The sequence below is a fragment of the Dicentrarchus labrax genome, unplaced genomic scaffold (genome assembly GCF_905237075.1).
Source record: "Dicentrarchus labrax unplaced genomic scaffold, dlabrax2021, whole genome shotgun sequence".
Classification (NCBI taxonomy): domain Eukaryota; kingdom Metazoa; phylum Chordata; class Actinopteri; family Moronidae; genus Dicentrarchus; species Dicentrarchus labrax.
Genome location: NW_026136701.1, coordinates 4,349,732 through 4,375,496, shown reverse-complemented (window position 1 = coordinate 4,375,496; position 25,765 = coordinate 4,349,732). Strand labels below are relative to the sequence as shown.

The window sequence follows — 25,765 nt, the reverse complement described above, 5'->3', positions numbered from 1 at the left end:
TGAAATTATGCTACACAGGCTGTTCTGCAGATGAACGTTTTAATAGCTTGCGTTCTGATGTATATATTTGAGCTTGAATTAGAGTTTGAAGTTTAGCGTCATAGTCATAATTAAAAATCATGGTAAACGTTTAAAGTTTTATGTCCACTAAAGGAAGATTTAGTTGCAATTTGTAAAAAAGATGCCTTTCCATCCAACAGCAAGGAGCTGCTTAGGCTACAATTAGTGTTGCTTTTAATGAAATGTAATATTAGACACCCTGATGAGCTGAAAATGTTTGGTTATAATCTTGTGAGAAATGGTATGATGAGTAAAAATGCTATGCTAAGAATTCTAAGTTTCTTTAATGTATCAGAAACAACATTTTATGTTCAAAGGCTTTAAATGCAGCTCCACATTCTCAACATTTCTACTTTCAGCTTTACAAAAATAACATGATGTGAAAGCATGCAGAACCAGCCTGTAAAAAAACACTTTAGTCTGAAAATGAAGACCTCACCATGTGTTTCTCCCTTTTTTTCCAGGCTTGCAAGATGTCCTGCCAGAGTTCCTGCGTGGGCGTTTTGTGGAGGCAGCCCTCAGCTATGTGGCGTGCAACTCAGAGGGCGAGTTGCTTTGCCGCAACAACGACTGCTGGTGCCGGTGCTCAGCCCGCTTCCCAGAATGCAACTGTCCCTTCGCTGACATCAATGTCATGGAGGAGAACCTGGAGAAGAGCAAAGAGCGCTGGAGCAGCTTCAACCAAGAGTTCATGGAATCAGGTATGGGCTGGATTGCTTAATATGAAAGTCATGCTGGCGTTGAGGTGGAAACTGCTTTAAATGAGGTTGTGCTGAATATGGTTTAGTGTATTAAACAGTGGCAAAAATCAAAAAAGCTTCAACTTGATTAATGTGTAGGTTGATATGTTGTGCTGAATGAAGTTTAAGTTTGGCTTTAAGTCCTGGAGTAACATTATATCCAATCATGCTCTCTATGAGTTGGCATGGCTATTGTGGAACTTACAATACATAAATTAATAATGCGGTCATATTAAACATATAATATGCAATTTCCACCACTAGGGGTTCTCTCACATCAAAACAATGATAAAAGATAATGTCTGGTGATGTCGTGAAGTAGCGTGGGATTGTGGGAGTTGTTGTCTTCACCACCACTGCCGTAATTGCAGTCATCTTGTCCTGGTTTGGATTCCTTCTGTGGTTATTGTTCAAGAAGTTTCTATCGGGAGCCAAAATCCGTTGGGGTCTCTTCATCTCAGAATGAGATGTGTGTGTCTCTCTGACACTGTTCGGCACTCAAAGCACTTCCCGGTGGGGCTGCGAGCCGAGCTACTGCTATCGTTAGCTGCAGCGGCCCGGGTTCGAATCCGACCTGCGGCCCTTTGCTGCATGTCTTCCCCTCTCTCTCTGCCCCCCTTTCCTGTTTATCTTCGGCTGTCACTATCAATAAAGGCAATAAAAACGCAAAAAAAATAAAAAAATGACCAAGATCTAAAAAGTGTACGATAAAAACAGACAGCTTCTGGCAAACAACAACAAAGCCTGCGCAAAGGCAGGCGACCGGTACAACGCACCGTTACTTGAATGAAATGACAGACGTTTCAGAGTTTGAATATTGTTGGAAAAGATTGGGGGGATTTTCCATCCTGCCTACCTCTCACTAACTTCCCCTATTGTCCCGCTCTTTGCCTTGCTGTAACTGCTGAAGCCTTGCTAAGCTAAGCTCTCTTTTCAAATGGTTCTAAACCACAGTCTTGGGGCGTTTTCACACCTGCCTTGTTTAGTTCGGTTGAATCGAACCCTGGAGTGTTTACCCCCTTGGTGCAGTTCGTTTGGGAAGTGGTGAACACATCAATCGCACTCAGGTGCGGACCAAAACAACCGGATCGAGACCTCGTTGAAGAGGTGGTCTTGGTCCGGTTCCAAACAAACTCTGGTGCGGTACGTTTGTGGTGAGAACACGATCCAACCTCGATCCGACCCAACTGCAGGAAGCATTGCGCCTGTTTTGGACTAAACCACCTCCCATAGCCAGCTCCACTGTGCATTCTGTGTTGAAGACCACAGGCGTAACGTTACCTGATGGATCTTTGGAAACATTTTCGGCTGATGAGCATGTCACAGTTCAGGAGGATTAATGCGCGCCTCCGCCTGAACTGTCTCGATATGCGTCGTCGGCGACTCCAGTGCATCATGACATTATTTTCCAGCTTCAGCCTTGCCTCATTTTCTAACTGTACCGTTTGCCTACAGTGATAAGTGCAAACTATGTAATACACGATGACCAGGGCCAAGAGCAACCCGCGTAGTTGTCCCTCCATTGTAAAATTGAAAAGTGGCGCTCTGGAGTCTGCTCTTCTTTGTTTACTTCCGGGAGTTTTCCTGCATGGAAATTCTGACCAATTAGAGAGCAGTTTCCTCGCGCATCACACATTTTGGTCCACTTGTAAATGCTGTGTGAACACAAACCAAACTCGAGGCCATATGCAACATTGTAACAAGTTGGTGCCTGATTCGGACCAGAGCAAACAAACTATAGGTGTGAAAACGCCCTTGGCTGTTAGTGAAGGTGGAGACTCAGGCTGACTGGAGTCACTCACACTGCTTTACAGATAATTAAAAAAAGATATTTCAGGCCATGCAAATCAAAGTCAAACTATTATATATATATATATATATATTTATATATATAAATAAAAAAGAGTTACTGTATGTATTGGCTTTAATTAAAATGTTGTTCTATTAATTCTGGAGGACCGCCAGATGGTGTGCAATGTTGCTGAAAAGGCTGAAACGGGGGTGTAGAAAGAAATCAGAGGGACAGAAAAAGGGAAGCTGGATCAAGGAGCTGACAGACGGGTGAGGTGGATGAGAGTGTCAGTGGTCGTGGGTTTACTGCCGGTTGTGTGTGTGTGTGTGTGTGTGTGTACTGGATTTGAAGGCAATTTTTTAATTTGTGATGTGGGTGTGTTCAAGCTAAAATTGGATGCTGTGTTTTTCTTTAAAATGATTCAGACAGGATACATTTTGTTTGTAGAAAAACAAGATGTTCTCATTAAATATGTGTTGCTTTTAGCTTTAATTTTTGGATGTGATGTGTAACCCCGAGATTTTCAGCGGCCTGATCTGGCCACCCGTATGGAAAATGTCTGTGGGTGCCATCACAAGTTCCCTTGTGTTAAGTGGGTTATGTGTTGCACCTCCTGGAGGGTGGACATCAAATATTTGGACCAGTAGGAGAGTGAAATCCAGACACCAGCAGTAATCTAAACAAGAGCAAAGACACCTGATGAAAAATACCAGTCCAGAAAAAAAGGAATTCCAGGTAAAGCACCCATTTTAATTCCAGGCCTTTCAAAGAATAATTTCACTAAGATTAGAATCAACACATAAATAAGCAGCTTGAGACAGGCTGAGGATGTACTGACTGTGTTACAGTGAATAAGCGAGAGGCGCTCTGGACAGCTGGACAGGGATCGTGTTTGTATAAGATTGTTCTGTTCCAGTTACAGATGTAGCAGGTGGGATGCTGATGATTTAAAGCTCCAAGCTGGATGCAGTTTATTCTCAACAGCACTCTGTTTATGCTGTGTACCTGTGAAGTGTCCTAACCGTGTTTATAATCACTCGTGATATTTACTGACAGAGTGCGGACACCGATGATGTGTGACAACCTACCTGCTGCTGCTGACTTTGCTCATTAAGACACATTATATTCAAGGTGGATGTATGAGCATTAACTCTGCGACTACATTGTGACTAAGGGCGACAACTACTGCTGACATCTATGGTAAAGACAGAATAGTGCCTCTGTCTAAATGTTTTACATTTCCATCTGGGATGCTTTGTTAACTAAATGAGCAAGTTACTGAAGTGAATCTAAAATCTCTCTGATTAAAACACATGGTTGACATGCAACACTTTAGCATTGTGTCCAATAAGCGAGGCCATGTAACATTTGCAGAACAGTGGTCACAAATTACAATTATGGAATAAATGCTTAAACATAATGTAACTGAAGTAGAGAAAAGTCATACATTCAGCAAACTTAGTACTGTGTCAGCTATAAAGTGACCTCTAACATTAGCCACCATAAGCTACTGGTCAGACCCGCCCAAGCAACACTGTAGCAGTGAAATCCCAGAGTTACATGATGATGATTATGATGTTGATTGGCCAGCACAGTGGCTCAGTGGTTAGCAATGTCACCTCACAGCAAGTAGGTCCCGGGTTAGATTCCTGGCGGATGCAGAGTTGGCATGCTCTCCCCATGTTTGCATGAGTTTCCCCCACCATTAAAACCTTTACGCTAATTCTCCCTAACTTAGCTTTGTTGATATTGAACTATTATACAAAGATACAGATACAGATTGATGGGGCTGATAAATGAACGAAAGCAATGAGTCTGGCATTATGTGTGGTCCGCAGATGATCGGTGCAAATGATCTGTGCATATTGTCTCCCCTTCATTCCACTAATCTCATGCATACGCACTCACAGCTTGCCCTTCACTCCCTGTTCCCCACCCACATGCCCCCAGACTAGGAATGTCATAATCTGCAGATTGGGTCCGCCGTGTCATAAAAATAAACATTCTGATTAATAGCAGATGGGCTGCGGGTGGGTGCATTGGTACATGGGTGAAGTGTCTCCCCATTAAGAGAGATGCTGTGTGCATTTACTTACAAGACACAGCAGCGTAACTTCATTGATTATTTAAATCTCCAGACGCGCTGACAGGATCGGTGAGGATCAAATGTTAATTAATGTTCTGTGTTCTTCTACACATCCGAAAGGTCACACACAGTCCAGGTTCATACAGTGAAATTGTTTGGAGTAAAGCAGCTGTTCTCCCGATAAATCCTGAGCTCCATCAGAACTGTCTAAAAGAAAATTTCAGAAGCTAAAATCTGAATTCTTCCAGAGAGTTTCCTCAGTCCTGTTATGTCTTTCATTTGCTTCAGATGGAAATATGGAGGGAAATGTTTAAAGATGTTCTCAGCAGGAAACCGGTGGATTGTCTACTCCGGGTAGGGAGTGAGTCCTTACCCCAAGTGAAGGAGTTCAAGTACCTCGGGGTTTTGTTCACGAGTGAGGGTAGAATGGAGCAGGAGATTGACCGGAGAATTGTGGCAGCAGGGGCAGTTTTGCGATCCCTTTATAAAACAGTTGTCACAAAAAGAGAGTTGAGCCGAAAGGCGAAGCTCTCGATCTACCGGTCGATCTTTGTTCCTACCCTCACCTATGGTCATGAGAGATGGGTCGTGACCAAAAGAACGAGATCCCGGGTACAAGCGGCCGAAATGGGTTTCCTCAGGAGGGTGGCTGGTGTCTCCCTTAGGGAGAGGGTGAGAAGCTCGGACATCCGCGAGGGACTCGGAGTACAGCCGCTTCTCCTTTGCGTCGAAAGGAGCCAGCTTAGATGGTTCGGGCATCTGATGAGGATGCCTCCAGGGTGCCTCCCAAGGGAGGTGTTCCTGGCACGTCCAGCTGGGAGGAGGCCACAGGGCAGACCGAGGACCAGCTGGAGAGATTATATCTCAACACTGGCCTAGGAATGCCTCGGGATCCCCAAGTCAGAGTTGGCTGATGTGGCCAGGGAAAGGGAAGTTTGGGGTCCTCTGCTGGACTTGCTACCCTCGCGACCCGATACCGGATAAGCGGATGAAGATGAGATGAGATGACTTTTAAATTACTGAAAGCAGTGTCTATAATCTTTAAAGTACACTGATAAAGAAGACACTCATACATCAATACAACGCACAATAAAGAAATCACCTGGAAAGCTTGTTGTTCAGCATAGTAACCAATGCATAGCAGAAGCTCTTAAATTGTTGATAGTCTGTTCAGAAACCCAGTTGTTACTTTAATGCTTTCCATGGAGTTATTATTGGACCAAGGGTGCGGTGGCCAAACTGGAAGTTTGTGTGGATGTGTTATCTCTCATAAGAAAAAAACATTTGTTATGAGAGATATGTTGCATTGTTTCAGTTCCAGTGCTAGGAGGAGCTATTGTCAGGAATGAAATATAATATTCATAGGTATGTTTTCATTTGTGTATAATCACCTGAATATGGGAATCATTGTGTTTTTGTTACCTTAGAATGAGCCGTTTATATCTACAGACCTTATGTGAAGCCAGCCATGTCTCTACAGTAGCCCAGAACGGACAAACCAAACACTGGCTGTAGAAGGGCCTTTCACATTGTTATTTTTTTGCAGCCGCTGTAGTTTCTCCTACACACTTCACAGCTTGTTCTCATTTCCAGGCTCTCAGATGCAGACGTTTGTGGTGTTCAGGTAGTTGCAATCTGCAGCTTCACTGCTAGATGCCACTAAATCCTACACACAGGTCCTTTAAGGCCAATGATTCGATTGTCTCACATGACAAACCACACAACAATAAACCTTTTGTTCTTAGGCGTCCCTTGTTTAAGACAACAACACTGCCTGCTTTGTTGTCTGACAGTAGTATCGGAAGGAATAGTAGCAGTAGTAAGAGTAGCAGTGAGCATATAGAAGAGGGATGAGAAAGAATAACAAGTTGTATTAATACTATTATTAATGGTGAAAGCTATAATTAGAAGAATAAGTCATTAGAATGTGTGCAGAAATAGTGTGGAGGCCTTTCCCCCCTCCTGTGAAGTTAAGAAGAAAAACTTCACAGCAGTGTGAGTCATGTCTACTGGCCTTACTTATCTTAGGAAAGTTGATAATTAAAGAAAAGTTAAATGAGAATTCAATATTGTCTCAACCTATTCGCTCTTTAAAAAAACAAAACCTCTGGCTTACAGTTTTCCTCAGTGGAACTCAGCCTGTTATCAGCTTACTTTTTGAGACTGCTGCATTACCTTACATAATAAAATAATGTGTTACAGAGTTTCAAGCCAATAGTGTGAAAGTTGGGTCTTAGCACGGTGAGCCACAGCCATCAGGTGTACAGTCTCACTCTTGTTAAATCCATTTCCACCGAGCCGGGCTGCCTTATCGAAACTATTCATCACAGCGAGCAAGGCACAGGTGTGTGATGTAATGGCGGCAATGATGCAGAACAATTCAGGCGTCACTTCCTAAATTGGCAGAATCTTTTTCTCCTTTTTTTTTTTTTTTTTTTTTTTACATCTCAACACATCACTAGCTCACTTCATAATGACTTGGAAGGTGTAGGCAGGATTTAATTGGATACAGGTTTCTGGCAGCTTTTCTTAAACTTTGCGGGGTGTGTTGTGTGTCCCTGCAGAGTTCAGGTGATTGTGTGTGTGCTGCCATTTATTTGGAAATTGCTTAGTGAGTGGCATTACAGAGGTAAACAGCATTTCTGTGCGTTCGCTTAGCCTCATTTTGACAGCACTTTGACTTTGCAAAGTTGCTCTTTTTTCTTTTTTGCTGCATATTAAATCTTTATAAAGATGCACTGACAGATATTGAAAGGCGAGGAGGAAGACGTGTAATTGCCAGGCTTTTTCTTGTTCTGCTGACGTTCCGGTTTTTGTCAGGAGCTTAACTTTGTGCTTGTTTGTCATAAAAAATGAGGCCTTTAGTACGTTCGGAGGCTTGTGTGTTTGAGTAACGAGCTGAAACTATCATGGAAGGGCCCTTCTGTTCGTTGTGTGTACACACAAGGACAGACAGGCATGTAGTGTGCACCCACAGGCGTGTATCCAGGGGGTCATCAAAGTTTTATCTAATTTAAGGAACACACACACAAAAACCATTTACACATTCACACACTTAACCAGATTCACACAAGGCAGAGAGAGGGTAATCTACATGGCACATTGTTTGACTTTCAGGGCCCCCATTTCTCCCTCTATCCCTCTTTTGCATCTTCTCTCTTTTTTACACACACACACACACACACACACACACACACACACACACACACACACACACACACACACAGACACTCACAGTGTCTGTTTTTGGCTTCCGGGGGTGCCTAGGAAGTTGGGCTGAATCTCGTCTGCTGGGATGGGCTGATAAATTTATTGTGGCGAGGGGAAAACAACTGCGAGGATTGTGTGTGTGTCTGTGTGTGGGAGAGGTCGTTTGTGTGTGTAAGAGAGACAGAAGGAGGACATGGAGGAGACTAAATCATGGTGTGTGTCTGTGTGTGAGAGGAAAGAGGAGAATAATACCCTCAAACCTCAGCCACTCACCATTTCCTCAATTCAATACCCAAAGCTGGCTTGATAGCTAGCCACATACACACACACACACACACACACACACACACACACACACACACACACACACACACACACATTATATACAAATCCCAAGAGCTCTCTGCTGTAAGGATCTTCTTTTCTTTTTTTTTCTTTTTCTTGATAGATCTCATGTACAGTTTGGGAGGCAAGATGTCCTGGGGAGGTGTGAATAAGTTGCGTCTGGAACATCACACCTTTGGTTTTGTGAAATTGGAAAACACAGCCAGCTTCAAGACTTAGCACTGGATTCTGTAATACCTGGTTCTATACAATGTGCACATAAAATTGCAGAGCCACATTCCTAGTACAGTGCTGCAATTTAAGTTTCATCTGTCACAGACTTAAAAGTTTTTTGTGAGTGTCTTAAATTTTCTTTACTTTCCTTTTTTTAAATTAGTGATGAGGAGTTTCTCATATAAAGGTGTGCATGGTTTTAAATGTTCTTAGTGTTATGCATCATACATACATGCAACAATGTTTTCCCCTGGAATTCTTTTCAGCAGAGGTAGTGCATGGTGTTGAGCATGCACCGCCGGCCCATATTCACGTGCAAGACACAGGTTTGAGGGTATAATTTCAATTTCAATGTGGACCACAGATTTTGGACCACAGTTATCACCAGCGAGAGGTTCAGATCCCAGACGAGCCCCCATTTTGTTATAGCCCAGCTCGAGGGAAGGACAACACTTAAAAACTTTAGAGACAAAACTTGCTAAAGCAATCCACAAGGATTAACTGCAACTATTAGATCTGGAAAAAGTCATCCATCGTAATGAAGAACCTAAAACCACAAGATATATAACTCTTATTTTCAAGAAGTAAGTAATAGTGAGTCAGATTAAGTTAGAATAAATACAAAATGATACATTAAGGCAGTGGTTCACAACCTTTTTCCTTCAGGGACCCCTTTTCTATCATTGAGTAAACTGACAACCCCTGATAACAATAACAGTACAGCAGCTGATAAACTGTAAAATGAAGTGCAGAACACTATTTCCTGTGAATATTGCATCAGAGATTAGTTTTCCTGGTACTTCTTAGTTACTTTTTATACAGTTATCCGTCTGTATTATTATGTATTTAAAGGTTTTTTAACAATCATAAATGCTTAATGGGATTCTTTTTCACAAACGCAGTTTGATTCTCCCTGATGCTTGTTCTTTTATCTCTTTGGTTGCTTTAACCAGGCTGTTTATCAGAGAGTCAAGTTCTGTGAATATAGCTTGTGTTTATAATCACTGTGCCCTTATCCTGTGTTTTAAAGTTTATATGTTAAATAATAATCTAAACAAAAAATAACAATATATTTTTAAAATATAGTTTAATATAGTTATCAAGACATTGCCAACACCTGTGAAGCTTTGGCGACCCCTAGTGGGGTTTAATACCCCAGGTCCAATGCATATTTTCATTCAGCAGTATAAAATGGCCCATTACTCTACCAGAGAGGCATCAATGTGACAGATCAGCAATGTTCCAGTGACCTGGAAGTCCTCCTCCTCAAGTGTGGCTTTAGAAGTTAATTAACCAACCTGAGCCATCACAATACCACATTGACCCTTGTGGTTGAAGTGCCAGGTTTAAGAGCAAATCGTATAATGTGATTCTAAAAGGGGGTTAGAATTTCCATATCAGTAGCATGTTTCACCCAACAACCAAGCCATTATGCAGAATCTTTGCCATATTACCTCAGCTGATGTGAGGAATGTGAGTTCTCGGCCACCATGTTGCAGAGGGTGAGGAGAAGGGTGTAACTAACTAATGAGCTCACTCATACATGAAACATAAGGCGGAGCTTCTCGGTAATTGAGATTCAATTCCCTGCTCCAAGGGTGGAAGGGAGACACTGTTAACTCCCCACTGAGAAAAAGACAGAGCAAGGAAAAAGGAAAAAATACCACCAGAGTCCTTTTTAAAAAGAAAGACTTTCATCTTCTGCCATGCTCAGTACATGTTTTTAACTGATATACCATTAAATGTAAAAGTATTAAAGTAAGTAAAGTATTTAGTGATGGGGAAAGTAGCAAGAGACGGCTAGATTTTAAAAGTATCCAACTGAAAAAATCCCATCCCTGAAATACATTACCTACTCTAGCTTTAATTGTCAGGATAATGTTTAATCAATCAGGCCCATCAGGTCTTACTGTAGCTATTTTATTGTCAGTCAGTTTCAAAAGAAACTAGCTCAGTTGTGAGTGCTGTTCTTTAGAAATGTGTGATGGGATAAAATGAGCATGTTTTAATGGTTTCAGTGGTTTTACATTGTACACAACAAACAGTTCATGATTGCACTGGCCTTAGAGTGAAATATTTGCTCATTTGCATGTTAGCATGGTAAACATTACTTGGCAAACATCAGAATGTGTTAGCATGACGGCCACTAACATACCAACCAATACTTTTCTTTTCACATTTGCTGTTCAACGACTTCTTTTTATCCTCTGTACACTGTTTTCATTGGTCGATATAGCCTCAGAGAGCTGCTAGCATGGCTGTAGACTCTTTATTTAGTGGTATTAAAGCCGCTTTAGAGTAGCTGCGTATTGCGCAGTCCTATTCATTAGTAGAGTAATAATGAAACAATCTGTTATTTCCACTATATATCAACAATGACATGACATTGTTCAGGAAAAAAAAAAAATTCAGGGTCCATTTAAATAATGTCACTATTGTGAGGAGCCGCTCTACAGGCTGCATCACAATGCTCAAACCCAGTCACACACTGTTAATTGGATGTGCTTTGCTTGCGGAACCAATTTCTAGTGTCAGTGTCCAGTGAAGAAACAGGTTGGTAATGTGACCATTAGGCCAGCTAGTCTGGGCATGAGGCAAAGTATGGCATTAGATTCAACAAACAACACCAACGTTTTTTTGTGACTCAAATACACAGATGTCAAGCCCAATCTGACTGTCACCGTGGCAGGATGCACGCACACTGCAGGGCTCTGTTTCTCTAAAAGAGACCTTTTCTGCACTAAACTCAGCGTCCTTTGCTTGTGCTCCCCTTGCTGGGTGGCACATTCAGCTCTGTGACAGACAGCACTGTTTACCCATCATCTCCTTGTTACAACTGGCAGTCATATCTCATGGATGAATCCATAAATCCAGATTGTAAATGTTTACATCTCTCTCTCTCTCAGTACACATCTTATAATGGCTTCTTCACTTTCTCTGTTCTGAATCCTATTGCTTCTCTTGTAGGTTTGCGATGCATTACAAATTGTCTAATTGTCTCTCTTCCTCTATTATGTTAATTAAAAAGCATCCCTGCAAGCTAACAGGAATCTGTTTGATACTTGGAACCACCTACAAATAGTCCTGGCATGGATTCCACTCAACGCTATCAGGGCCCCGCTGCTTTGAATCTCTGCCCATTTCCGCCTTTATTGCCGTCATAAAGCATGCTGTCTCAGGGTGTAGATGTAGCACATGCACTTCCTGGATTTGTCAAAACAACAAAAGAAGTAGGGATTATTTTAGTCTCAGAGATGGATTTCACCTCAATTCATGATTTGGCAATACTTCCTCCACTTTCTTATTTTGTTTTCTCATGTATTTCACAAGACTGTGTTTGGCACAGGCAGTCTTTGGTTTTATTCTTTATTCTTTTTTTCTTTGTCTTTGCCCTCTATCTGTCCATCCTTATTTCATTTTTGTTTTATAGTAGCAGTCCCGGACCAGATCTTTCTTCCAGCATTTATTATAGCTGTTCTCAACATTGTCTCTTGTAGTACATATTGAATGAAAACAAACATGAGTGCTGTATGTGCTTACACTCTGGCAAAAACACACTAGACTGTAAAGAAACTCTTAATACAGACTCTGAAGCACGAGAACCTTTATATCATGGCACTGGTTTAAAAACATACAGTATGTGATTTCATAGTTCAGATATATCTATCCCAGAGATATTTTTATTGTCTGGGTCAACCATTCAAATAGATATTATAGCAGCAGCCATTACTCCCTTGGCACATTTTAAGAAAGAGTCTATCACTGTCTGCTTGAAATAACTGAAATATTATTTGTGCTATTAATTTATTTTACTTCAGAAAGACAAAGATACGATCTTGGAAAGCATTCAGATTGTTCTTTGAGAGCTTTTTTCAATGAGAAAGACAGAAAAGGAAGAATTATTGTGGATAAGAGTTCTGCATTGGTGATTCACATTGTAAGGCTGCACTTAGTCCCTAAACTCTAAACACATGGCAACACAAGTTGACAAATCTTAATCAGAGGCCAAACATATGCACGTATCCACTGTTCTAATCTGTAATGAAAGAGGTGAGAAAAAAACCAACTGTAGCTGAAAAATAGTCTGTACCACATGCTACCATGACCTGCTGGTCCTAAAGAAAATCAAACATTTGTTTTCAATCAAAAAGGAAAACCTATAGTTAGAAAATGGTGTTCAATGAGCTGATGTATATTTTACAATCAGATATACTAAAGGGAATATGCAGATTACTGTCAGAAAGAATTTAAATACGTTTTTTTTCAACTACAAGATTTGAAAAAGATTTGAACTAAAACAGTAATAAAAAAAATGAAATCCCACAGAAGCTTGGCAAACCAAATGGAGAGAAAAGGGATTTCTAAGTTTAATATTTCCATTAGTGGAGTGGATAAGTAAACTGAATCTAAGGGCCTGAGAATGGGGGCATCTCTGTAAATGACATCTCCCTAAACCAGAAATGAGAGAAAAATGACTTAAATCTTCCTCCAGTAACTCGGCAGGAAGCTGGTTCTGTTTCTGTATTTAAAAGCCAGGCTTGGGCTGGCTTTGAACAAGGTGCCAAGCAATTTTAATAATGTGACTCTCAAAATTCTCATCAAAATTGTTGGTGATGAGAATGAGTGTAGTTTTATTTGCATGGTACTAATTTACAATTTACAGTTACAAGAGCATCTTGAAGTACAGTAAAGCAGAACCATTTCTTGGTAGTTCAAAAAGGGAAATGGTAGTACAGTATCATCTGCATAAAGATGTATTTAACAATAATGCACAAAAGAGGACATGGGCCAAAATGAATCCCTGCAGCATGACCTGCAGGAATTCAGATCAGCCCATTCATACCTTTGATGTGTGATGATAAATTGCTCTGTAACCTGTTATGGATATCTCCAAAAGCAGGACAACTGACCTGAGGCAATAATATTATTTATATATATATACATATGTAATATGCTTTGTATGACTGCTGTAGGCAGACATAAGAAAGAAAAAAATCCAAGTTATCCCCGTACAACTGAAATCTCTACATCTTTGGCCATCAGGACCTCAGGTTCAATATCAGCAGTGAAAGCCTGAAAGAGAACAGACACTTGGGGTTGGCAGTATGCACATAATTGCTGTTTGCGGGAAGAGTCCCTGTGCAATCATTCTCAAACGAATGGCGAGTGGCAGCAAAATGTCTGTTGAAAGATGAACCTGATATAATTTTGACCTAAGGCTAAACAGCCATCAGATTTAATACTTGGAGGTAGTGGCTTTATTTTTATTGGAATTGACTGCCCTCCAGAATATCACCAAGTCTCAGCATTTGGTCCTTAAATGCCTAAATGCTACACATTGGATTGGGTCCTTTGTGTGTTGCCTTTGCCTAGGCTGTATTTTACTTGAGGTGTATGTGCATAAAAAGGAGGATCCTTTTTGAAGGTTGAGTGTTTGTTTACAGTGAAAGGTTCCCTGAGTATTAGATCACAGCTTAATTATTGTAGAAGTGTTACGGATATTACATCGATAGGAATAATTCAGGATGGCTTGTTTCTGAAGGTCTTTCATGTATCTTTTTAAACTAGACAGTACTTTATTGAGTCACTATGAGTGCTATTGGACAATGTGCTTATATCGTTTATATTGCATGGGCTTTCAAACTGCTTGTACTGTAAGGGGTCATGGTCAAGTATTTGGGCAATAAAAGTGTTAACAGCCTCTGTGACAGACTTACAATAGTAACACAATTCTCCAGAATCTAGCCAACATTTTCAGTTATTTTCTATTCAATTTAATTGTATTTTTATAGGGCCAAGTCATGATAAAAAGTTATCTTACAACACTTTTCAAATAGAGCAGGTCTAGACCATACTCCTTGTAAAAAGAATTACAGAGACATAACAGTTCCCACCATGAGCAAGCACTTGGCAAAAGTGGCAAGGAAAAACTTCCTTTTAACAGGCAGGAACCTCGAGCAGACCCCGGCTCTTGGTGGGCGGCCATCTGCCTGGACCGGTTCTAGTTGATATATTTACAACAGAAGTTTGTGGATCCAAAACAGCATGCAGGGATTTGACTGGAAATGTCGAACTGGGTAATGACTAGGATTTTTAAGTCAGTCTGGGGTTACTCTGATTGTTGCAACTAGATGTCATTTGAACCATAGTAAACAAAGATTCTAGAGGCCAAGTTGTTTAATTTTGAGTCTGGCCACAACCATATGTCTATCTGTACTTTTCCGGCTCTGACATGGAAGATGATGTTCCTATTCTTACTTCCACAACCAAATGTCTAACTGGCTCAGTTGTTTTTGCTGTCAATGACTGAGGAACTGAACCAAAGCAATTGAGAGGTCTGAAACCAGGCTCGAGGCCGAGGGGTGTTCACAACTCAAATATGGGATTATGCAGTAAATTCCACACTTACAATTTACCTAGAATGCCAATATTTGTTGCTATTAAAGGAACTACTGTCTTTGTAGGTTGAGGTAGTGGCTTGGTGTATGGCATATTTGACCTTCATGCAGGAAATTGGAGTTTGTGTCCTCCATCAATAACCTGCAATTGACTAATCTAAACATTACCATACCATAGCTGCCATGCACAGATAATGCATAAACCACTAGACCTAAAAACAACAAAAAAGTAATATGGGATTTAACAGAATTGTCCATTATTGACCCTCATGTATGGTAATAGTGTTGTGCTTGCTCTGGTTTTCAGTTATTCTCTGCTTTGTGTAGGTTCAAGTACCTTACAATCAATAATCCAGTGAGGAAGTTGAGTGTAAATGGTGCAATATTTTCCATCTCACAGGCAGGTTAGGTGAGTTTTCCTAATGTGGACAATAGCCAGATTTCTAGTAGAGAGGATGCTGGGCAGTAGGAGAAGCTGGATCTTTGCCCTCAAGGGGCTGGATTTTGTTTTAATGGGTTCACAACCATGTAGTGTGAGATAGGAGAAGGGCATATTGTCACCATCTAGCCTTTTAAGAATTTTCTTAAATCCATTCCTTTTAAGTTTTCCGGGGCCAACTTGAAGTTAGGTTACTTCTCACCATTTGCTCCTTTGCCACTACGTGTGGTAGGTACGTGTGGTAGCTCACATTTTTCTCTAAGGATGATAAACATTTTTCTAAAAACTGCAGTTTTAACAACAAACTTATAGTGGTTAAACTAACCTCCCAAATGACCAGTTCCCACAAATGCATCGGTAAAAACACACACACTCACAGACATACATTTCAAACATTAATTCACCTCTAATGGATTTCATGAACCCTTCAGTAAACGTTGCCCTTATGCCATCATGGTGTTATTCAGCTCTGAGCAGGTAAAAGGTTAGGTGTGCTCTGTTGCCAGGCTTGAGCGACTGGAGAATCACATTTGAGATAACAAAGGAATGCTGACTATTACTGACTGAAAAAACACAGATGAGTTAAAAGCTTTTTTTAATACAAGCCAGAGGGTGTATTGAATGGTCTCAATTTAATTTCCAGGTTTTTCTTAAATTTTTTATACTACATTATTATCATAGCCCTCATTATGCAGTTATTTGCTTCATAACAGCATAGTTAAGCCGTGTTGTATAATTAGCTACTTTGCTGTCTGTTTGGTGTATGTCATATTTGGGGAGGGTTAAAGTTGACTCCTTCCCCTCGTTTTGCTGTCATCAACTATTGTCTGGTGGGATTAGCCACGTTGTAGCCAAATAGCTTGACATTGTTGGCTTATTGAGCGAAGGAATTCCGTCGATTCTTTTACTCATAACTTATGAATGATACTCATATGGTATTGATCATATCCAACATAACTGAATTGCCAACATGGTCCTAGAGTGGCTAATCACTTTGATTAGCAGCTTGTCATTGAATGTTTAAAAAGAAGTCTAACAAGGCCGAAAACATCAGTAGTCAAATGACCAGACAGTTTCAAACAACCATCAGATTACACAAACCTGTCTGGAAGGGAAAATGAATGCAAAAAGTAAAATTATTAACCAAACTATCTGTTGTAAGCATTCGTTGCAGTTTAAAAAAACAACTTCCTGCTTAGTCTTCAACAAACTGCACTTATTGTGGTTGTGTGCACACAGTTTTGCCTTGTAATAAAGGATTATTAACAACTTTGTGAATGCACTAACTTTCAGTTTTACCTCCAAATATAGTGAAACTGCATTCATATGATTGTCTGGCTGCTTAAGATGCTTGTCCCCCATTGTAGCGATGTTGCCGTGTTCCCCGATCTCATCAATTACTTTGTTAAGAATAATGTTATCAAAACTTATAGAAATATGAGACATAAACTGAAATTGTCTTATTATAAGTGCAAAATGATATTGTACTGACTATATAGGGATTGATACACTAGTAGACAGTATCATGTATCTCTTCCATAAAACAGACTAAAATGTGTATTGCCCACAGGAATGGCGATGATGGACAGCCTGTAAATTTGTGCGTACAGTGGTTTGGAACAAGATATCCCAACAACTATAGGCCAGATTAACAGTGGTATTCATGCTGTCCAGAGGATGAGACCTAATACTTTTGGAGAACCCTAATATCTTTCGTGTAGTTCCAGTATCAGGGCAAAATGTCCCTTCAGCCAACACTTTGGTTTCTGACATACTTCAGAATTTAAAGTGTTCCATGACATTTTCTGTGTATACTTTTCCTCCAGAGGAGGATTTCTGTTATTTTTGGTTACCCCCTTACCTTACCACTAACCCTTAAAATTTTCCTGTTTGAAACATCCAGTCTACATGTGCAGTCGCTTCACCGTCTCTTTAAGTGTCTAAAAGCCAGATGCTCCACTGTTTATCTGCTACAGCTAATTAGGCCACAGCTAATTAGGCAAGTATAAAACTAGCATATTTGAAGAGAACATAATAGCAGTGTGTTCTTTTATTTTGCACTGTTCATTGGTGTAACACACACACACCTCACAAGATCGTTCATTTAAATGGCCATGTGTTCTTGTTTTTCATTTTGTCAATGCAGACCTCTGGTTTGATTATTGTAGAACTAAAGTTTAGTCAGATGAGTGTCATTGTAGTCCAAAACTCAGTCAGTTTATACAGTAGCTTCTAGTTTTTCTCTGCCTCCACCTGCCCTCCCTGGCTCACCCACTTTGACCCCCTCTTGTTTAAAATCCTGCAAATGGAAAGCAGCCACTGGTCACTGTTGGAGAGTTGCAACAGCAGCGGAGTGAGAGCATTTAAAGGGCCTGCTCAGTGGAGGATTAAGAAGTATGTGGAGAGTGTGTGTATGTGTTTCTGTTTGTCAAGGCAGACAGAGACACCTACAAACACACTGAGGTTACCAGAATAGCGTAACGATATTCATAGAGTTTTATCTCTTCAAATAACAATCACATATTGTGAAACGAGCACATTTCTAAATCTCAGATAATCTTTTACAGAAACAAATTGCATCAATGTTTATCCACCAGGAAATGGATTAGATGTGAAAAATGAGACAATGGCATGACAAAAAAAGCTACAGAAAGATTAGGAAAGCTCTGATGCTTGAATAAAATATTTTTGATAAAAGCATATTAATGGAAACCATTAACCAGACTAATAACATCCTGTAGTACCACATCTGTTTGTGCTCCTTTATAGTACATACTCTTTTTAAAATGCATTTATCCCTCTTTTATATGGCAGGTCAAACTTACTCTCCAGAGTAGCATAGGGTCCTGCCTCCACCTCGGGATAAAGCAGGTGTCTATGGCTGCATTCAGACTGCAGGCCAAAGGGCCCAAATGAGATTCTTTTGCTCATATGTGACTGTGAACAGCACAAACCATATGATTTTTTTCAGTTCTGATTTGGGCCACTTTCATATGTGGTCCAAATCAGGTTCAGGTCTGATTTGATTGCAATGCGACCTCATTGTCATATCAGAATTCATGTGACTTTTATGTCACGCTTGAACTACGTGTATCATGCAGATCACTTCAGGACTGTGACCTGTTTACACTGGAATCTGATATTAGCCACATTTAAAGAACAATGTTAACAGCCAAACAAACAAATAAAAAATCTGATCTGAGCAATAAATTAAAATGAAGTGCTAAGGCTTGCAGTGTGAACGTAGCCTGCATGTATGGGCATGTCAGCATGCTAAATAACTTGCTCCACATGGCTATGATCACAAACTAGCAAGAACTGCTCACACTTTAGAATACAATGTGCCAAATTCAAATGTTGGTGAATAGTTTTTCCATACAACAAAGGAGACATTCTTTTCTGAAGTAACAGTATGCTGAGTGGTGTTTTATGTTAAGCATTTGCTCAGTATTGTTGCAGTGTCGTTTAGATAATCCCATAAAGTTTCAAGCATAAATCAAGTCGCTTTCTAAATAGTCTAATTGTGTTTAAGTGCAAATACAGTACGTTGAATAATATTGTCCTGGTCTACTATTTGGACATTTGCTGTTCAGCCTGTGAGTAAGAAAAGCATTTTAGTGCATTAATTAAATTGAACACTGAAAATGCAGTAGCTCTTTAGAGAGGAGCCTGAGGAGGGAAGTGGCCTTACTCTAATATGTATTTCAGATGAACATTATTAACAGTCAAATCTGTACAAAAAAGTTTTGTTTTATTTAATTTCCCCATTTTTTTTTAGCTTCATTAAAAATGTATCTAATCAGAATGTGTTTATTTCTCACACTCACTCATTCACTTTGCATTGTTCTTCTTTCTTATATGATTTTTTCAACTTCAGAGGTCAGGGGTTGTATGCATCTGTAGCTGATCTCTTGCCTCACCTCTCCACCCTGCCTCAACAACTTTCTCAACTCCGAGCTGATGAAAACTCTTTGTTATAACAAGCCGAATGACAGCATACTGTATAAGGAGATGGTCTGAAGAGCAAAAGATGAGGAGGACAGACAGAGTGGGCAGTCTCTTTCTTCGTCTGTGTGTCCCAGAAGACTTGACCGCTGGCATTGGCAAACCAGCACAGATGTCTGTGGAGGAGGTTTTGGCGGCTGGGGAAGGACAAAAGAAAAGACATGACAAGTCAACAGACATAGATAGGTGCCATCTGATTTTTGACAGAAACAAAAGCGCCTGAGGCGGACTGAAGGGGACAAAAGCAAAAAAGAAAAAAGCCCAAACGAAATAGAGTAGCTCATCAGCGGCGCTCAATATTCTCTTTTCCGTCCTTACTTATGCCACATTCAGGCCTATAAATAGCCCAAGGGCACAAGCTCTGAGCTGACAAATAGGCATTCAGCGGCAGTTCATCTCGGGACGTTGTTCCGGGTGAGAAGAGGTGATGCCGTGGCTCTGCAAGGCATAACCTGGTAGCTATTAATCCTTCAGCGCGTGTAGAGGAGAAAAAAGATGAGATGGAAGAGGGGAGGAGAGTAAATCAAGGGAGAAAGAGAGAGAGAGGGAAGGAAAGTAGAGAAGAGGAGAGGGGAGTACATGCCAGCAGAATAACAAGGGATGAGATTATAGGGAAGAAGGAAAGGGGAGAGAGGACGGGAGATGATGTAAAGGAGAGGAGCGGAGGCAGAAAAGAGTAAGGGGAGAGGAGAGACGAAATGAGAAGACATAGGATGAGTTCCAGTAAGAAGTATTACTCACCTGAAGGAAAGTGAGGAATATAAATAGTAAGGGGAGGAAATGGTAAGCAAAGAAAACATGATCAAACAGAGAAGAGACAGAAGAAGATGGCCAGACAGGAAATTAGAATTTTTTTATTCCTCAGTATTTCAGATTTTCCCTGATTTTGGGACGGATTTAAATCGAGTGCTGGCTTTTTTAAAGCCGCCTGGGAGATTTTTGTCACAGCAGGGGATAAGAGGAAAGTCTTTGCTGTAGGATACACTCTCACAAACATTTTACTTCAGATTTTACCTTTTTACTCTTGATCCCTAACCTCTGCTCCTCCCCAAATCTTGAGGAAAAACTGCCCCTTTTCCTGAAGATAGAGATAAGAGGGGAGGAGGCCTTCCCTCCGGGGGTGTCGGTCGGTGTAATAAACACCCTCTTATCGCTGCGCCCACCTCACTTCCTGGAGACGACCTCCGTGAAGCGTAACTAAGACGGTGGTATAGAGGTGCTATGGGGATACATCATTTACCAGGTAACCCCTGCAGTCGGGGACTTGAGATGAGAGTTTGCTGAAATCTCTCACTACTACACTGAAGCATGAATGGCTCAACCAGGCAGCCAGACAGATTTAAACCCATGACAGTTTATCATGAGGTTGTTAATTTGTAAACATGCACTTGGAACTTAACAAGGAAGTTTGTTTTATGTCTTAGGGACACTTAGAGAGCAAATTAAGGATTTAGTGAGGCAGATATACAAGAGAGTAAAGACAAACTGCAGGTGACAGGGGATTCTGTTATTACTTTTTGGTTGCAATGGTGATGTAAAAAGGAATATGAATTAATTGACTCTTTCTATTCTTAATATATTTCGTCTTAAATAGTAGGTCATAAAAACACCATAATTGAAGGCTCTTTTCAGTATGCATTTAAAGCTGCAGTTGGTAACTTTTATAAAAAATAACTTTTTGTCATATGTGCTGAAACTTTCATTATATCCTGACGGCAGTACATGAGTTCAAAAATCAGCTTCCTCTGGCTGGTTCTAGCGTTCCTAACGGCATTTGCAAGAATCCACCGAGCCTGAATGAAAACAACCAATCAGAGCTGAGAAAGATATAAAGACACTTTGGGTTGGAGGACTGAAGGCTTCAAGTTAGCTGATCGTTGCGTCTTATTCCCTTATCCCTCTTTTTTTTTTACTATCTGTCTCATATACTTTTGTCAGGATATAGTGAAAGTTTCAGCAAATCTGACAAATATTTTTTTAAAGTTACCTACTGCAGCTTTAAAGCTCATGTTTTATATTAACAATGAATAGAATGACTGTTTGCAATGTTGTAGTGACCAATGCACAGAAGTTATCACCTAATATCTGCAGTTCCTTTCAGCTCTCAGATTTCTAGCACATATTAGCTCATTATTTTGGTTTTTCTGCCCACAAACGGCCTCATTTACAGCCACTGCAGGCAGCTGGTTTCAGTGAAAAAGCTCTAATGAACCCACTGTGCACTCCCCGCTCAGCACAGAGAGACAGACAAATACAGTTAGTGACCGGCTAACTAGTAAGCTAAAGCAGAAGATACTTTTCTCTGGAGTTGGTGGAGGCAAAAGCGGAGCTAAAAGAGAGTGAATATTGGACTAATGTTCATCATTTGGCAAGAAACATGACTAAATGAATGCTAATGTTGCTCTGTGTCTGCTATTATGTAAATGGACAATGTCTGCTAACAGGTAAGCAATATCACCTGCTGCCAGAAGTGTGTTAAGTTTCTCAGTAATTAATCAATTAATAAAGAAATATAGTAATGGGCCAATTTTAGCAAGTTTTTTTTTTTCAATAAAATTAGCGCAAAAAAAAAACCTACCCTTTATTTAAAGCACTGTGCAATGTGCCCCACTTTCTGTGTCTAATGTTACCATGAGCAGATGGAACTAGTGGATGATTGTATTAATTTAAATTATTAAATTTATATGAACTTACTCAAAGGTTGAAATAAAAATATCAAATAAAACATGATTATCATAAAAATCACAATGAGGCAATAAAAGGACATCCTATAAAACTGAGGCTGTGGAAATTTTCCAGTTCTAGCATAACACAGGAAAGTTCTAGACTAACTTTGGACCAGAAATGGACAGACTAAACAGTCAAAAGAACTTCTAAATCATGGTCAAGATGGACAAATCAAATTAGTCAGACCAAACTCTGGCTGGCTGAGTCTGTGAGTTCTTTTAAAAAGCATGCATACTGTACCGTTGTACCACTCTTTGTCGCTGTCCTGTGTTTCCATCTGCTTGCCTGATTGGCTGGACCGAGGTTTCCCGGTGCCGAGTGGCAACACGACTCTCTGGAGACTCAATTAGAATACAGACACACAGCCTATCAAATGTCATCACAGCATGTGAGTGCACGAGGGTTTCTGCATCTGTGTGCATGTGTGTTTGTCAGGGTGAGTCACAGCTGCATACAACCAGGCGGACAGGCCTTCCAGTTAATGAGCTGCTCATTAATGAGCATCTACAGCCAAAGACAGTTTTTTTCTTTTCAGGGCCTTGTAAAGTTCATCCTTTATGGAATGAACTTTTAGAATTTGAGACAGGAGACAGGAGGCCATACACCTAAACTCATATTTTAAATAGATACTGTATCCTTCATACAGAGGCAGAGGCTCAGATCTGTGTAAGTCATTATGATACATAGTAGCCCTGTAGCCTGATCTGAGAAAAAACATGTAACATTCACAAGTAGTTGTCTCCCTAAGCAACTACTTTTATGGTGCCCTTTGAATAATGTGCCTGTAACAGAGCATAGCTGGGGTTGTAGATCTGTTTTTTGGGGTTATTTTTCACCATTATTTATTCTGAGGAGTTTTACTGAGAGCTATGCTCTGCCCTGATCACATTCACACCTGGAAGCTCTCCAGTGCAAATACAGTTTAAACTATAATTCTGATCACAAGCTCGATTCTCTAACCTTAAGGCCACTACTGCCCACGTTTTGAAACGTATTTGATCATTTCAGTTTCTCTGAATCAAACAAATAGATACATTATTAACTTTATTTGGCGTTGCCTATAGGTGGTCCAAATCCAGAAGCCATGTTGTTGCATAAGACAAATGAGCACTTAATATTTAAGCAATGGACAATCTTTGATCATTACTCATACAGTAGAGATGAGTGATCACATGTAATGTTACTGCATCTCCTGAAACATCCATCTGGAGAGATTAAACCTAGTAGATCTGGTCAGAAAAAAATTTGGTTAAAAAAATACATTTTATCCCATGTAAACACCAAAATGTGGCAGTAAAATGGGTTGTGCTATATGTAGATGCTGGCTTCAAAGATTAAAGCCAGATACTTGCAATAGATGCAAACACTCACCTCACTGTGTAGATGAACGTGCTGACTCAGACACCAGTTGCAAGGATGCATTCTACTCTGCAAATGAAATGCAAAGCCACTAAAGCTGTGCAATGTAGGATCAATATCAACATCAAACAGTTTAAATGGGCATAGTTTTTTTTCCAAATTGGATCTTATCAGGAGTTAAACCTGTCAGCTATTAGGGTTTCACTTCAACTTTGGGCCAGTTCATTTAAAACCTTTTTAAATGTGTATTCAGTACAACTCTGGAGCCTTTGACAAGATGTATCTATCTGGGAATAACCACCCACCACATGTGTTAAAATGTCATTTTTTTCCTCATCATGATAGTCAGGTACAATAGCTATGTCTACATGGTTCATGAATGCTACAGAGTAAAATGCTCTGTAGCATTCTAACTGTACCCTGAACCATTACAGGGTGTTTGGTTTAGTGTGCAACTTTATAGGACTGACAGAAATAATTATTGTTCAGTTAGCCTTAAACAGTCTAATTAATAGACCTGGACAGCTTTGAAAGTGGGACAGTTGTTGCCTGTTAGTTAAAGCATTCTATCTGAGTTGTAGTCATTCCTATGTTCCCAGGATCCAATGCTCCCAGGGTCTTATGTTCCCTATATTTATGTGGCACATAATGGGAACATAACAAAGGGTGCTATGTTTCCCAGTTGTAGGGTAAGGGGTAGGGGGTTAAGTAACTTAGGACCCTGGTTACATAGATATGCTCCTTTTGGGTTAGCCTACCTTTTTGGGGTAATTGCTCCAGTCAGAGATGCGGTCTGTAAACCTTACCATAACAAGCAGACTTTCCAAGAAGACGTCTACATTCACTCTGTTCCATCATGAGCCAAACCCATTATAAAGACAGCTTGAACAATTAGTGTCTCAGTCTCTCAGTAAGCTGTGATTTCATTAATGAAGCAGCTGATTCATTTAACAGTTTATATCTGTTTACATCAGCCAGTAACTCAGCCAGTAACTCAGCCAGGTTAGTCAGCAGACACAAACCATTATGACGGGATGATCACCTTTCATTTCACACTAGATGACATTGGATATTTATAACCCCTCATTAGTCACCTCAGCAGTGACACCTTATTGGTCGGAGATAATTGGGACCAAATTTGCTATTCATAAATTCACAATGGGCTCTTTATTGGGATTTTTAATTATTTTTTACACTGTGTAAAAGGTTAAGCATGGGCAGAGGGAGGAAAAGTATGTTTCAATTCTTCAGCACAAGTTTAGCTTCTAAGTGACCAGTGTCAACACTTGTCAGATCCCTTACAGCGATCTCTATCTCTCTCATTCTCTCAGCCAATCTCTTTTAATCTGTCTCTCCTCCTCCTGACCCTCCAGCCCCCACAGGGAACAAAGTAATTCCCATTGTTTCAGTACAGAGAGCTCAGTGCAGGCTAAGCCTCTTGCAAACATCTCCTACCTTTACTTTGCCCTCGGCTCCAAACATTTCAAACGTCTTGCAGGAGAAGCTGAAACACTCCTTTTTACTCCTTCTTTACCGGGAGAACAAAGATTTATAGCTCGCTACAAGCTCTTCATTGTGGAGAGACGTTTTCACCTGTAATTGCCGACACGCTTGCCATAGGACACCGTCTGCTATCAGCATTGAGGCTGCCGTTGCAGAAAATAAACTTACTTTGATCAATAAATAGAGGCTAAATTTGGCATCTCAGCAGAGCATGGAGCGGATTGCGTGTGCACATCCAGGCTATCAACACTCAATCGTCATATCATTGACCATCAAGGGAAAAACGATGATTTATGTTAGCAGGAGGGGGATTTTTGTGCGTGTTGTGTCAGTAGGAGTCTTTTACAGAGGCAAACTGTGCGCATTAGTATCTTTTTTTACTTCAACATGCAGGGGGTGCTGGGGATTCCTATGGACTCAAGAGCAATGCAATGTAAAAGCCTTGTTATCAAGTGGTAGAGGTTAATAAAAAAAAAACATCAAATATAAAGCAAATATAAAACACAAGAGCCAGATTTTACCTTTTGTGTTCAAAGTAATAGTAATTTAAAAGCACAGTTTGTAAGAATCACAAGGTGAATGCTTGAGGGGGGGTTGAAAACCTTTCTTTAGGCTGAAAGTGGAGTAAATCATACCCTTCAGCTTATTCTTCAGTGAGTCAGTTCAGGAAGATAGGGCTTCAGAGAATACTTGAAACACAAATCAGAAAAAAGAAAAACGTGACTAACTGCTGCCTTCAATAAGAGCAGCGGCTGAAAAATAATGTAATATTTTTAGTTCATTGGTTAGTTTCATTGCAAGGTTAACCACCTTACTTACTTCCAAAGGTTTGAATGAGTTTAGCAGATTTTAGAAGTAGCAGCATGTTAGGAATTATTAACAAGGCAA

The 25,765-nt window shown here is 40.3% G+C and overlaps 1 protein-coding gene across 2 annotated transcripts in view; it reads left to right on the top strand.

Annotated features, from left to right (window-relative positions):
* The window catches only part of brinp2 (bone morphogenetic protein/retinoic acid inducible neural-specific 2), a 221,019-nt gene that overhangs the window by 168,516 nt on the left and 26,738 nt on the right, over positions 1 to 25,765 (top strand). For both annotated transcript variants that reach the window (XM_051402639.1, XM_051402617.1), the window contains one exon: positions 525 to 761. In XM_051402639.1, coding sequence (XP_051258599.1) covers positions 525 to 761 — 237 coding nt within the window. The remainder of the gene's footprint in view (positions 1 to 524; positions 762 to 25,765) is intronic.